Source organism: Rhincodon typus, chromosome 8, assembly GCF_021869965.1.
Source record: "Rhincodon typus isolate 14 chromosome 8, sRhiTyp1.1, whole genome shotgun sequence".
Taxonomy (NCBI): Eukaryota; Metazoa; Chordata; class Chondrichthyes; order Orectolobiformes; family Rhincodontidae; genus Rhincodon; species Rhincodon typus.
Genome location: NC_063339.1, coordinates 703,477 through 718,667, shown reverse-complemented (window position 1 = coordinate 718,667; position 15,191 = coordinate 703,477). Strand labels below are relative to the sequence as shown.

The following is a 15,191-nucleotide window of genomic DNA, read 5'->3' as shown; positions in this document are numbered from 1 at the left end:
TGTGTGTGTGTGTGTGTGTGTGTGTGTGTGTCTGTGTGTCTTTCTGTATGTGTGTCTTTCTGTTTGTGTGTCTGTGTGTGTGTCTGTGTGTATGTGTCTGTGTCTGTGCGTCAGTGTGTCTGTGTGAACTCCTGGCATCAAGGGGGAAAAGGATTTTAAACAGGAGTATCTCCCTTATCTATCAGTTCTGGTGTTTGGCACATTGAGGTGCAATATGTGATGTTGTATGCAGTATTGTTATCAGTAAACAACATATTCTAATTATTGGAAGTAATAAGAAAATATATTTTTGATTTTCGAAAATGTTACAAACATCTTTAAGAATATCATGTATCTGCAATAGCAAGTCAGTTTAAGGTATGTATAATGTTTCAAGGTTGCTCTGTGCACGTGGAAATGTGTAACTATTTTAATTAATATTTATGTAAATGTTTCATTACGTTTCTGTTCTTCACTTCTGTTGTGTATTCCATGGTTTTAGAAAAAGCAGAATGCCTGTTAAAGATAATTTATTTAATGTATGGTTTGAATGGGTCTGCAGGGCAAACTCTTGTGTCCTTAGCTTCTGTGATCAATCATCTTTTCTCAATGAGCTTTCCACCAACCCTAGTTGTTCAATGTAGAAAACAGAATTGATTGTGCAGCACTCTTAGACATGTTGATGTATCTGTGTGCTGTGCTGTGAAATGAAAGGATTGTAGCTTGCACCTTTGTTTTCCCACTAATTTCTCCACCTTGATTGTTCAATCCAGAGGAGATACAGAGTGGATACAAGGTGCTTCCCTAAACGGATGGAAGGAAATCCAAGGGCGAGTCCTGGCCTTTCGTGCACCTTTTGCCAGCTGCTTGCAAAGCAGTACTGGTAGGTGCTGCAGCCTGTTCTTACACACTGTCTTAGCCAGAGATTTGGTACACATAGAATCCTGTAAAAGAAATGTAACTTCATTATTTTCATTGAATTGATATGACTACAATTTATACTGCAAACTCCTGAGTGCCTATTTGGGACATCCATATATTGTACAAAATGATAGTGTCATCTTACTCAGCAAACAGATTCTTACAGCGGATGCCGGGTAGCTGGAGTACAGTACTACTGTGTTGGTTTCTACAGACGCACAACGCAGCTGGAAGAGTGCTGGTAGGAAGTGATGAAATGGTTCATTAAATTCACGTTCATTTTAAATGGTAAAATTTATAAGGGGCTAGTTACTCAATCCAGAATGAATCACAAACTCAATTGCCCACATGAAGCAGAGTTTGTTTAAATGTTCTGCCAACGATAGTATAGGGTTTAACACAAGGCAGAGTTCTCTTAACTGCATTTTAAAGGAGCTGTATATTTTTATTAACATATTTTCTGATGTGAATAAATGATAAATCTTCATCCTATCTCACTTGGGTATACCACAGGAGTACGTTCATGTCACACTAGGGAAAATATGAGGACAGCTTTTTTACTATGTGAAATGACCCTATAATCCTCCCTTGCCACACAACCATGTTTTACTTGAGCTGGCAAATAGCTCTTTGTATCAATGACAGATAGATAGTTCCTTGTACTTTATTGATTTTAGTTTAAAACTAAACATTAGTCATAAGAACAATGTAGAGCGATTTTATGGTCCAAGCTGTAAAATCTATCAATTCAGTCTCTAAGACAATCAATCAACAGCAACAATTATTCAGTGCCTCATTTCACATGAGGTTAGGTGTGCCCATACACAGCCCTCAAGCCTAGTAATAAGAGAACCCTAACGTTAACTCTATCTGAAACATGGGAGTAATTGGCTTTACAGCCAGTGCTGGACATTAGGGCTGAAACTGGAAGTGCTGGTGTAGTGGTAATGGTAATGGTGTGGTAAATCCAGAAGCCCAGGCTAATGGTTAGAGGCATGGCCTCAAATACCATCTTTGAGACATCTTAATCCGATAAACTTAGGAATTAAAAGCCAGTCTAATGGAGATCTAGTCCCTGATTTGTTGTAAATTCCCACCTGGATCACTAATGCCCTTGAGGGGAGGAAATCTATTGTCCTTACCTGGTCTGGCCTACATGTGACTCCAGACAAATAGCAGTGTGGTTGACTCATAACTGCTCTCTGAAATGACCTAGAGAAAGAGCCACCCAGTTGCAGGTTGGTAAAGGTGCCAAATGGGTTGCATTCCTTCATTGGGAGGGGCAATGAATATAAGAGCAGGGATGTTGAATGCTGGAACTATATCAGATACTGGTTGGAGTTTTGCATACCATTCTGGTTGCCAAATCACAGGAAGGATATAGTTGCCTTGGAGAGAATACAGAGGAGATTTACAGGAATGTTGTCAGGTTTGGAAAATGGCAGCTATGAGGAAAGATTGGATTGGTTAGGGTTATTTTCCTTTGAAAAAGGGGAAGGTAAGTAGTGACTTAATCAAGGCGTACAAAATACTGAGGAGCTTGAACAGAGTGCACAGGGACGACCTGTTTCCCTTCATGGAGATGTCATTTACTGGGGGCATACAAGTTTAAGGTGATTGGTAGAAAGATTAGAGAGAACATGAGGAAAAACATTTCATCCACAATATGGAGAATATTTGGAATTCACTGCCCAGTTTGGTGGTTGAGGCAGGAACCCTCAATTCATTTAAAAGGAAGTTGGATCTGTAGCTGTAGCTCTGTAACCTCTGAGGATATGGACCAGGTAATGGTGACTGGGATTAAAATGGGTGGCTCGTTTACGGATGGGGAACAAATAATGGGCTGTGCCACAACCCATTGCAAGATCAAACAAGTACGTCAGTGTCGAATATGTTCCCAGTGGGCGTCCCACTTAAAGGTGGAAGGCTGTGTGATGCATTTGTTACAGGCCCCCTGTTCAAGGCAAAGTATTATTTTGATCTGGAACATACATTTTACAAGATGATGAGAGGCATAGATAGAGTGGGTAGCCAGAGACTTTTTCCCAGGGCGGAAATGACTATTTCAAGGGGGCATAATTTTAAGGTGATTGGAAGAAAGTATAGGGGAGATGGCAGAGGTAGGTCCTTTGCACAGAGAGTGGTGGGTGTGTGGAATGCGCTGCCGGCAGTGGTAGTGGAGTCAGATACTTTAGAGACTTTTAAGCGACTCTTGGATAGGCACATAGAGGATAGTAAAATGTAGGGTATGCAGGGTAGATTGATCTTAGTAGATAACAGATCGGCACAACATTGTGGGCCGAACGGCCTGTACTGTGCTGTACTGTTCTATGTTCTATGTTCTGTTCTATGTTCTATAAAGGAGCAACACCAAGAGGCAGCATGAAACACTGCTGGGCCAACAGCACTTTCACACCTATTCAAGTGGAAGGTATACTGCAACTGACACAGAAATGTCTCAGAGAGATCTGCCCAGATCAGACTGATTGCTGCTGAGTGTCTTTCTTTCTCGGGACATGGCCTTCTCTGATTTATTTGCCTGTCGTTGGTTGCCCTGAAGCCAGACGTATGTTGTCTTCTTGAACTGTTACCGGTAGGTTTCATACAAAAGCTGTCATTTCAGGTCAGTTCAGAGAACATCCAACCAGTGGCTGAGTAAGGGCAGCAGGATTCCTTCCTTAAACAGACTGGAAAACCCATTGGAATTTTTTGACAATACACCAGCATCATACAAGTTACTAATTCCAGATTTTCATAATGAGAATTCAAGTTCTGTAATGACCACAGTGGACTTTGAAGTCAATTTCCTAGATGATTATCCCAGATCTCTGGATTACCGTCTATTAACGTAACCACACACCCTTACTCCTAGATATCACCAGAAACAGTCACCTCTGGATTTGAGCTTCTGTCGGGGGGCACTAGTCCATACAAGGAGCAGTGTAAAAGGTGCCAGACTTAATTATGCCAGTTGGTTGTCTAATGATGCTGATGCCTGTTTCTAACAGGAGATATGCCTGAGCCTGCCTGAAAATCAGGAAAAGCAATAACATTTCACAACAAGCTAGTGTCTTTTTATATAGACTGGAATTCTCTAAAAAAAACTTTCCATCCTTCTCCCATATCATCAGTCATTGTCTCCTTTCTGAGAGATGCTTGTTTATTTGCCCATCACCAGGTTATTTAACTCAGCGAGAAATTCAAGGAACCCATTATAATGTTGTTAGTTTTAAAACTGTCTTCAGTGCTTTTCCCTAGTAATTACATGTGTTTATTTCTGTGCTGTATCCCAATGTTTTTATTTAAAGAATGAAGAAGATTCATGTGTTTATTTCTGTCCTGATTGTTTTCAGTAACAGACGTAGGCATCGTGACATAGCAGTGAGTGATCACAATGTTTGAAAGGAAAGGAGAGTAAAGTATCTATGTAACGTGCCAAATGTAGGAGGTATTCTTCAGTCATTCAAGGGCAAGTGAAACTGTTCAATTTGATCAGGCTAAGGGACCTCAAACTGAACAGTGTTGTTTATCTGCATAAAGATCCAGTTTCCAGCACAGTGCATTGTAACAGGACACAACAGACATGATGGGCCAAAGGGCCACCTTCTGTTCAGTAAGATTTAATGTACAGAAAGCATACTTACAGCAACCACCGACCTGTACCTCTGTACTTTCTTATTTTAAGGATAAAACTTTTTTTAGCATATTTTCTCTTGTGCTGGGCTCTCCACTCATGCTATCCCTGTTGAGAGGTGGAATGGACACCTGCTCCTTATCCTCAGTCTGAAAATTGGCAGTTGGGATGTTCAAGACTCGAGTCTGAGATAACACTTCACAAAGTTTTCTTCCTTTTTTGTGAGCAGGGATTGGATTCTTCTGCTGCCTCTGCATTAATAGATAGCTGAAATTGATAGCTTGCACTATGTCAGTGTGTTGCATTCTGTTTCACCACAACATTGTCACATTGAACTTCACTTTGCCTGGTTGGCCAACCTCAGTCTCTTAGATGTAAATCTACACCATAAACCTGTCCACTTGCTTGTCCAGTTGCCAGTTAAGGACATGAAGCCATCTCATTGGTGATTTAGGAGCAGTGATCTGGTTTTGAAATAAGGGCTTGTGTAATGCACTAGGAAAGGTTGTAAATACATTGCTGGCCTGTTTTGTATTTCTCTATTTATTGACTCAATCGAGTCCTTACGTGTGCAGTTTGAGCTTGAGGCATTTGTAACTGGTTGCAGACTTTGTGGTTTTATTTGTATTTTGGAAGTATTTTGAACCTACCCTCTTAGCAAACCTTAAGAATAAAGACAAGAAATGTGAATCAATTCCTCCCCAACGTAACTGTTTTAACAGTGAAAGTATGAAATATTGGACAAAATTTTACAATTCCCTCCCCACGGATTTTAAGATGGTGCTCTTAAGATGCAATGTGTTCTGCCTACACTCTATGTGCTTGCCCTGGGCCTATCTCCCAAATGAACTGTGAGGGAGACGTTGGCAGCCCATCTGCCCCGGGCCAGTTGAGGTCCTTAAGTGACCAATTAATGGCCAGTTCTCTCATTTTGTCTCATCGCTGTTTTAGCTGCAGCCAGGGGAATTCTGTCAATTTTGGCTGCATAGGCTCGTGCTATGCAAGTGGTCCTCTTGTCCATCAGAAGCTCCCCCCAACAACAAAAAAAAAATTCCAGGACTGCCTCCAAAATGGGGGTGTGGAGGTCTCACCTTGAGCCAACAATGCCCCCACGGTGGTAAACAGCTGCGGGAATGAGCAAGAATAAGTTCAGTACTCTTTTGGTAATGGGAAGGCGATGGCCTAGTGGTATTATCGCTGGACTATTAATCCAGAGGCCCAGATAACATCCAGGGACCTGGGTTCAAATCCTGCTGTGGCAGATGGTGGAATTTGAATTCAATAAAATACCTGGAATCCAGAATCTAATGATGACCATGAATCCATTGTCGATTGTCATAAAAACCCATCTGGTTCACTAATGTCCTTTAGGGAAGGAAACTGCCATCCTTACCTGGTCTGGCCTACATGTGATTCCAGACCCACAGTAATGTGGCTGACTCCGAACTGCCCTCTGGGCAATGAGGGATGAGCAATAAATGCTGCTTGGCCAGCGATGCCCTCATCCTGTGAATGAATAAGGAATAAAGGAATGGGGCAGATAACATCACAGTCAAAAAATCCTACCCTTAGCAAATCTCCAGGCAACTGTCCTAGTTGTTACATCTTCAAGATGCTAACCACTTTTACCTTGAAGAGATCTTACCTACTAGATTAGAATCTGGAGAAATCAACTATCAGCAACAAGGATTACTGACGACATAAATAATCCAGAAATCCAATGGTTTTATTTTTAAATGAACCCTATTTAATAGAAAGCTGGTTTTAGATTCAGTGTTGATGACCTACAGTGTGAGTACGAGTGCAGACCAGAGAAGAATGGTACTACTATCAACTTTGGGGAACCTGCTGATTATTTTCTGCTTTCTCTCAGGGTGAAGAATTGAATGCTGGGAGGATTGGGCTCACTATTGTGGTTGCTGGAATGGTTGGTTCCATTATCTGCGGAATCTGGTTGGACAAAACCCGAACATACAAGTAAGAGCTAATTTCAATCTGTTCTCAAAATTTGGCCATTGGCTTCCCTTTGTCAAAACCATTTCTCAATATTCTAGGTACCATAGCTTAGCAGAGGGCAAAGAAAATCCCATGTGACTACTTAACTGATACTACAAAATATGTACAGTGATAATAAATCCATGATGATTCATTTACTCTTATGTGGAAAAGTCCAAATCCCCTATATCAGTCAGCACAGTATATCCTGACTGCAGGTATAAGAAGCAGGAGATTGACCTTGTAATATCATGAAGGAATGACTGAAGCTGGAGTTTAATTCTGGGAGGGTTATTACTGTATTGTCAAATGTTTTCAATTGAGTTTTGTTTCAGATTGTTTGTGTGGTGAGTATTTTTGCCCAGAGTTGTTGTTGTATAATGGTGAAGTACTTCCTGAGGATGGGGTTATTTGTACCTTTCATCAACAGTTCACTTCCTGTCTCTTGCTCAGTTTGTACAAAGAACCCAATACATGGAAGAAAATACACAGCAACCAATGAGACTTTAATTTGTAACAATTCTTCCCTTGGATGTTGAATACTGTTAGGTTGTCTGCTCTCTGAGTACAGCATTATAGATGATCTAAGGTGGCACTATCTCAATCTGTACTGTCTGTCTTTTTTTTTCTTGTGGAGACAGATTCATTTTACGAACTTTTGTTCGAATTGTTACCTTTTTTTATCTGGCTGTCTGGAATTTTGAAATTGTTAGCAGTTGACCAATGTAACTAGCTTATTATAACTTTTTGTGTGCTTTTAAACTATTTTATTTGCTGTTCAAAATTGGAAACCAGTGAAGATTGGAAAAATCTGGCTGAACTAAAGATTAAAGCAGTCACATAGCAATTCCTGAGATAACAAGGTGTAGAACTGGATGAACACAGCAGGCCAAGCAGCATCAGAGCCTTCCTGCTCCTATGATGCTGCTTGGCCTGCTGTGTTCATCCAGCTCTACACCTTGTTATCTCAGATTCTCCAGCATCTGCAGTTCCTACTATCTCTGAAACATAGCAATTCCTAACGTGTTCCTCGTCATGAGATACGCATGACGGATCCCGCTATGGTATGAAAAGTGTCCCTGTCACTCTCAAACTCTTCCCGTTCCCATCACTTTCTTAACATCTACCTGCAAAGCCTTCTAACTCCCTGAGGGAAGACGAGCTCTCTCTTCTTGAGTATCTCCTGCACCAAGACTTCAAGTATCGCCTCAGAGAACCTTGGGACATACTCTCTAGCTCATTAAGCCACTTTTTCAAGGTTTGTCCTGATCATTAACTCTTCTTTCACCTCTTCAGCACTGGGCTGCATGCTACAGTCAGATAAATTTGCAGGCAGCATGATGTTTGCATGTTGAGTGCAGTACCATGATTGGGTAAGGGCTAATTGCGCTCTGCAGTCCCCATGCTGATTTCTGGGGATACTGAAATGTTAGCCCTGCTACTCTGGACAAGTGAGAATTGTTTAGATTTAAGTCATTGTGCCACCTGTTTCAGTATAAAGCCTTTGAATGTACTTATAATAAAAGCTGTAGTTATTGAGACCCTTGTACCAAACCACTGTAGCTGTATGTGTCAAAGCTGCTTTGTGCACAAGGGGCTACATATGGTTTGCTTTCTACTGGTTGTACAAATATTGTGAAATCTAGAATGTTCAACTTTTGAATGAAGTAATTTGCAATCTGAGGATATACACTGCTGATCTGTATTGTGTGCATTTTGTTTCCAACCCTGTTTTGTCTCTTTGCTGCACTTGGGAAGAAATGTGTTCCAAACAACCTCTCCACTTTAACTGCAAATAACGTGTAAGTATCTGAAACCATTCTGAAGGTTGGAGTTATAGTCTGGAATCCATTTGTTTTTTTTTGGCTTGTGTCTGGAAAAGAAACTAATAAACTGTCTGTAAATTCAGAAACCTGTTCACTGATACTCAGCTACCTGCCATATTGTGTTAGGCAGTTCATTACTCCCCTCATCAACTGAACTATCTGAGCATCATTACTTTGGTTTCCCACTGGTGATGTTAGCAACCTAGAACATAGGGGGTTAGCGTGCTTTTCAGCAGCTTGTCCCTATCTATGGTCATCTCTCAGCACAAAAGAAGAAATAAAAAATGTATTGAATTGAAATAGCCCCTTTCATGTCCGTAGGATAATTGACAGCTGAGGAAGGGTTTTTGTATGTGGTCACTAATGTAATAATTCCTCTCAGTCAGTGCTGTGATAATGTCCAGACAGTTTGTCAGTAAAGATTGGCCAAGGGACTGAGATAGTTCCACTGCCTCTTCCAATCAGATAATGTTGTGGGATCTTTTGCATCAGCCTGAAATGGCTCATTTTAATGTCTCTTCAGAACAAGGAGCTTAGCGTACTAGGCACCTAGTGCTGTACTCCCTTAGTACTGAAATAGGATGCTAGCCTGAGTCTGGTTTGCTCAAGATTAGAGTACCCCTTAAATTCACAAACCTTTGACTGAAAGGTGAGAGTGCCACTGACTGAATCAGAGCAGACAGGCTGTTCCTGTCATTACACCATTTACAGCTGTGGCTGATCAACTTCAGCACCCTGTTTATGTTCCCGTGTTAGCATCATGGAGCTGAGTGCACGACACTGCCAATTTGCATCTTTCAGCAGCACACTGTTCACTTTCATTTGACGGAGTGGATAAATAATCATTTAGAAAGATGATCATACAGTCATTAGGGGCAATGGTACCAGATATTGGTGGGAGAGGGGTGTGGTAATTAGACAGTGTAAAGTTTTTGAGAGGATTTGTAGCTCAGGTCGTGGATGAGGTTGCAGACTCATCATCAGTGCGCTTCCGGTGAAGCGTTGGTATTCTGTCCCACTTGTTATTTATCTGCCTCAGTTTGTTGGGGTGGTTGGTACCAATTCTGGTTTTGTTTCTCAGTAGTTTGTACACAGTGTCTAATACAATGCGTTTGTTGATCGAGTTCCGGTTGGAATACCAGGCCTCCAGGAATTCCCTGGCATGTCTCTGTTTAGCTTGTGCAATTATGGATGTGTTGACCCAGTTGAATTCATGTCCCTCGTTGTCCATGTGCAGTGGTACTGTCAGTACTGTCAGTTTTCTTCACTACTGATGAATGTAAAAGATCCCATACCCAAAACCAGCAAAATGGTGTAATGTAAGGACTGTGAGAAACAATACATAGGCCAAACCAGAAGAAAACTGACAACCAGGATAAATGAACACCAACTTGCCACCAAGGGACATGACCAATTCTCACATGTCTCGCTACACATGGATAACGAGGGACACGTATTTGACTGGAAAAACACATCAATAATAGCACAAGCCAAACAGAGACATGCCAGGGAATTCCTGGAGGCCTAGTATTCTCCATCAACAAACACATTGAATTAGACCCCGTGCGCGAATCAGTGAGAAACAGAACCAGAAATGGTACCAACCACCCCAACAAACTGAGGCATATAAATAACAAGCAGGACAGAACACCAACGCTTCACCGGAGGCGCGCTGACGATGTTACCTAGCAGGGTGATGAAACATTTGCAATCAAACACAATGGCTTGGTGAGCAAGTCTACAACCTAATTGGACAGTTGTTTAGCGAGTGGTTAGTAATTTGGGACACGGATGTTTGGGGAATGGTTAAACAGTTGGGAAGGAGTTATGTCTAACTATAGGCTGTCTCAGTATTCCTAAAGAGAAAATGCATTAACCTGTTAGGTTAGATTTTTGCCATCATTTTCTGATTTGCTGCCTCACCTCCTGGTGCTGCACTTTCATTTCTCTTTCCTCATATATTCAGTCAACTCTGGTAATTTATGGACTAGTCCGAGAGATAATGACTATGGGGGCCACTTTACTAAAGTCCTACATAGCTCACAGAACAAATATTAAGGAACAAAATAAAATCACAAAATGAAATAATTGTTACAGCACTGAACGACACCACACCTGGCCCATTGTATTTATACTGACCCATTAAAAGAGCACCATTGCCTAGTAACAATGGCCTGCCTTTTCTCCATATCCCTGCACGCCCAAATAACCATTTCAATGCCTCAGTTGAACCTGACTCCACCACGTTTCCATATACTCTATATGGGTCGTCAACTACATATTACCCAAAAATGTCACAATCTCTTAACTGCTTTCCAAATAAATATCAGCCAGACTTGTCTGCTGCCTGTGCACAAACTGAATTCACAGAGATAGGATCAAAACAGAGCAACCATAAAACTCCATCATCTCCACGGCAATGTGACACACATCCTGTTTCCTGGTGACAATGCAAATTAACTCCTTTAAATTGCAAAATTTTAATTTTGAGGATCTACATGAGTCACATATCCTTTGCTGATATAACTGCAGATGTCATGTTTGGCTCAGTAACCCACCTGCTGTCACTCTGACCTTATCCAGTAAGCACAAATTACATTTTGAATTGTAACCACCTTGCGTTTGATTGTCTTGTGAACCTTAGAGTATTTGTCAGCTTTTTTGCTGACTGAATTTACGTTTATGATTTAATTTCTAATGTGGAAGACCATACCTCAAACTTACAAACTGTGTCATGAAGCACAAGTATGAAGTCACAAATTCTTCCCTGGATCAAACGAAGTGTGACATCCAGGCAGCAGGCTGGTTTAACGTTGGTAGGGAGAGGGAGGGAGTGAGTTGCGAGGGAATGGAAGTCGAAGCAGGGATTGGAAACTACAGGTTGGTTTTCACTGTATTTAATTTGTTTATCCAGTACTGGATGTTAGGATGAGCAGTCTGATAATTTAGCAACCGTGGAGGAGTTGAAAGAGGTCGTGGTGGTGATCTGGGAGTTGTTAGGCTACATGTGAACATCTGCAAATGTGCATTTGGATGTTGTAACTACATGGAGATGGGAAATAAGAGAGGACCAAGGATCAATCCTTGGGGATACCAAAGTTAATGGTAGAGGAGCAGGAGGAGAAGCTGTTCAAAGTGGTTGCCTGGCTACTATTCTACAGATTAGAAAGAATGCAGGTGACAGCTTTAGATTTGGAGGAGGGTGGTATGGTCACCGTGTCAAAGGCTGCAGGAAGGACCAGGTAGACAGAGAGGGAAAATTGAATTTTGTCACAGCCATGTAGGATGTCATGGGGTTAGCCATTTAAAACTGAGGAGGATCATTTTTTTCTCACTGAGGATTGTGAATCTTTGGAACCCTCTTTCTCATGAATATTTTATGGGAGTATTAGATGGATTTTTAATAGATAAAGAAGTGAAAGGTTATCAAGGGTACGAGGGACAGAGGAGGAATCAGAGATGCATTTTATTGTTCAAAAAACACACAATTCATAGAGTCAGTCAATATGGTGTTTTATACATTCCTACTTTAGAAATAAAACCAGTCTGACTCCAAACTAAAACACAGTTTCTAAACACGGTCTCACACCTAACATAATATGTCCGACCTAAAATGCACCTCTTCTTTACACTGATAAAACCTTTAGTTCTCTCAGGACCGTGACTCGAAAGGAGTTCGGGGATTTAAATATACATATTAATTGATTAAAACCTTCTAACTAATTAAAGATTTAACAGCATCTTAGGTTTGTTTAAAATATCCTCATCTGTGATGTGACTTTTGATCTTTTACTTATAAATTCTGATGATAGTATAAGGTAGGGGTGGAGGTTAGATAGACCTTAGGTTTGGGGTAATGGTTCAGCACAACATCATGGGCCGAAGGGCCTGTACCATGCAATACTGTTCTATGTTCTATGTTCTAAATTCTGTGTCTGATACTACCTCTCTCACTAACTCCTGAAGAAGGACTGAGGCTCCGAAAGCTTGTGTTTTCAAATAAACCTGTTGGACTATAACCTGGTGTCATGTGATTTCTGACCTTGTCCACCCCAGTCCAACACCGGCACCTCTACATCATGATCCTGTTGAATGGTAGAGCTGGTTCAAGGGGTTGAATGGCCTACTCCTGCTTTTAATTCATATGTTCATTATGTTGAGACTTTGATGAGAGGGCGAGTCTTATGTGGCTGAACGAACCTGCTCCATCTATCAATAAAATTATCCATGACATTCTGTGTCATTTTTACTTCTCGGTCCTTTGCTACATGTTCCTTAATTTTATTTGTGCCCAAAATAATCTAATGACATTGTCTGGAATCTCCTTATTGGCTGAGAGTCACATTTGTAATCCTCTGACTGAATCTACTCAATCTCTCCCCGCAGCGTAGCATCTCATCAGAGGAGAGAAAAACTGTACATGGGCCATAGGCTCCTCAAACTCTCTAAATCTGCTTCACAGAACCAGGTCCCTGGTGGTCTTTGTACTACACATGAGTATCTTCCCACCCTGATTCATCAAACCCCATAAAAATAACCTTTGTTAAAGATCATGAAGGCAGATGGAAACCTGGGGTTGAAATTATAATCAGACCAGAAACAATGTGGTGAACAATGAAGCAGGTTCAAAGTTCAAATGACCTAATATTCTATTGCTAAGTCCTATACTCCTGTGCATGTGCGCTATTCCCCTCTAATGTTCAATGTGATCCCAAGCTCTATGATCTAACCACTTTATGGATAAATAAGTTTTTCCTAAATTCCCTGTTGGTTTTTATTCACTTATTAGTGACTCATTTTTAAATCATTGTTTTTAAGCCTCTACTTGTTGGACCATAGAGGTTTTACAATGCACCTGGGAGCAACCCTTCCTGAGCCAATAGCTCTGAGTTTCAAATTAACTCCAGGACTTGATGCCCAAGAAACGCAGTTTGTATCTCAACCAATTAGATCAAATATCAGCCTGCATCAGGCATGTGATGGAAATGATGGCATGTGACACAGAGACAAGGTGGAGGGACAGGTAATGATGAGGAAGCAGGGAGGCTGCAGAAAGACTTGGACAGGCTGGGAGAGTGGTCAGAGAAGTGACAGATGGAATACAATGTGGGGAAAGTGTGAGGTCATGCACTTTGGTGTGAACAGAGGAGCAAACTATTTTCTAAATGGGAAAGGGATTCAGAAATCTGAAGCATAAAGGGACTTGGGAGACATGGTTCAGGATTCTCTTAAGATTAACATGCAGGTTCAGTTGGCAGTTAGGAAGGCAAATGTAATGTTAGCATTCATTTCAAGAGAGCTAGAATACAAGAGCAGGGATGTGCTGCTGAGGCTGTGTAAGGCTCTGGTCAGACAGCATTGGGAATATTGTGAGCAGTTTTATACCCGTAAGTAAGGAAGGATACGCTGGTATTGGAGAGGAGGTTTGCAAGGATGATCCTGGGGAGGAAGGGCTTATCATAGGGGGAATGGTTGAAGACTCTGGGTTTGTATTCGATGTAGATTAGGAGGATGAGGAGAATACTCATTGAAACTTACAGAATACTGACAGGCCTGGATAGAGTGGTCATGGAGAAGATATTTCCACCAGTAGGAGAGACTAGGACCCGAGGACACAGCCTCAGAATGAAGGGACAACCCTTTTGAACTGAGATAAGGAGGAATTTCTTCATCCACAAGGTGGTTAATCTGTGGAACTCATTGTCACAGAGGGCTGTGGAGACCAAGGCATTGAGTATATCTAATTCAGACATAGGTTATTGATGAATAAAGGAATCAAGGGTCATGGGAGAAGGCAGGAGAATGGGGTTTAGAAACACATCAGGCATGATTGAATGGCAGAGCAGACTCGATGGGTCGAATATCCTAATTCTGCTCCTTTATCTTATGATCTAATGGTCTGAAGTTGCAGTCTTTGCCATCACTATTCATAGCTTCAGACCACAATATTTTAAATGTGGATGTTGCCACAGCAACTGACACTCTCTGAGTAAACTGTGTCTCACCAACACTTCCAGTTGTTGGACTGCCCACAGATTTACCCAATCAATTCCTACAATATCTTAAATACCTCCTTCAACTGCCCCTTTAGTCTTCTCTTCTCCCTGGGGAAGGTAACCCATCACTGATCTGGTTTCTTCATACCCCCTTTCCTACATTGAGTAGTTAACTACTGATGCTGTTAGGGTCTTTAAGGATGGGTTTCTTACATGTGAAGAGACTTGTCTATGTCCTAAGAACAAATACACAAAACATCACATTTACTGTTAACAAACCTGGAGAGTGCTGGATAAACTCAGCAGGTCTGACAACATCTGTGGAGACAGAAACTGAATTAACGTTTCAAGTCCAGTGTGATTCTTCTTCAGTCTGAGACATTAATTCTGTTTCTCTCCCCACAGATGTTGCCAGACCTGCTGAGTTTCTCCAGCATTCTCCATGTTTGTTTCAAATTTCCAGCATCCACAGTATTTTGCCTTCTTTGAGTAACATTTATGTTATTCTATGTTTTCTGTGTTTTTTTCTATTTATAATTACCTGTAATTTCTGTCGAGAGTGCAGGTTACTCAAGTGGTTGTTGTTTTAGTTTTACTGGTATGTTAAGTCTTCAAATGCATTAAATGATTTACTGTAGGAGAAAGCACAAAGACTATTGAATCAATGGATTCTTCTTTCCGATATGTGAAAGCTGTTGTCATTATTGAAGGTGCACACAGGAACACAGACTTTGATGGACACTTGCTTATCCTTCAAGATGAAGGTGACTATATTGTGTAGAGTCTTGTTAGGGTTCGGTTGATGCAGAGCTGATTGCAATGACTGATCTACAACCAGAA

The 15,191-nt window shown here is 41.1% G+C and overlaps 1 protein-coding gene across 1 annotated transcript in view; it reads left to right on the top strand.

The window, feature by feature from the left end:
- The window catches only part of LOC109923567 (feline leukemia virus subgroup C receptor-related protein 2-like), a 96,436-nt gene that overhangs the window by 16,050 nt on the left and 65,195 nt on the right, over positions 1-15,191 (top strand). The window contains exon 4 of the mRNA XM_048599983.1: positions 6,408-6,511. Within this exon, the coding sequence (XP_048455940.1) occupies positions 6,408-6,511 (104 nt within the window). The remainder of the gene's footprint in view (positions 1-6,407; positions 6,512-15,191) is intronic.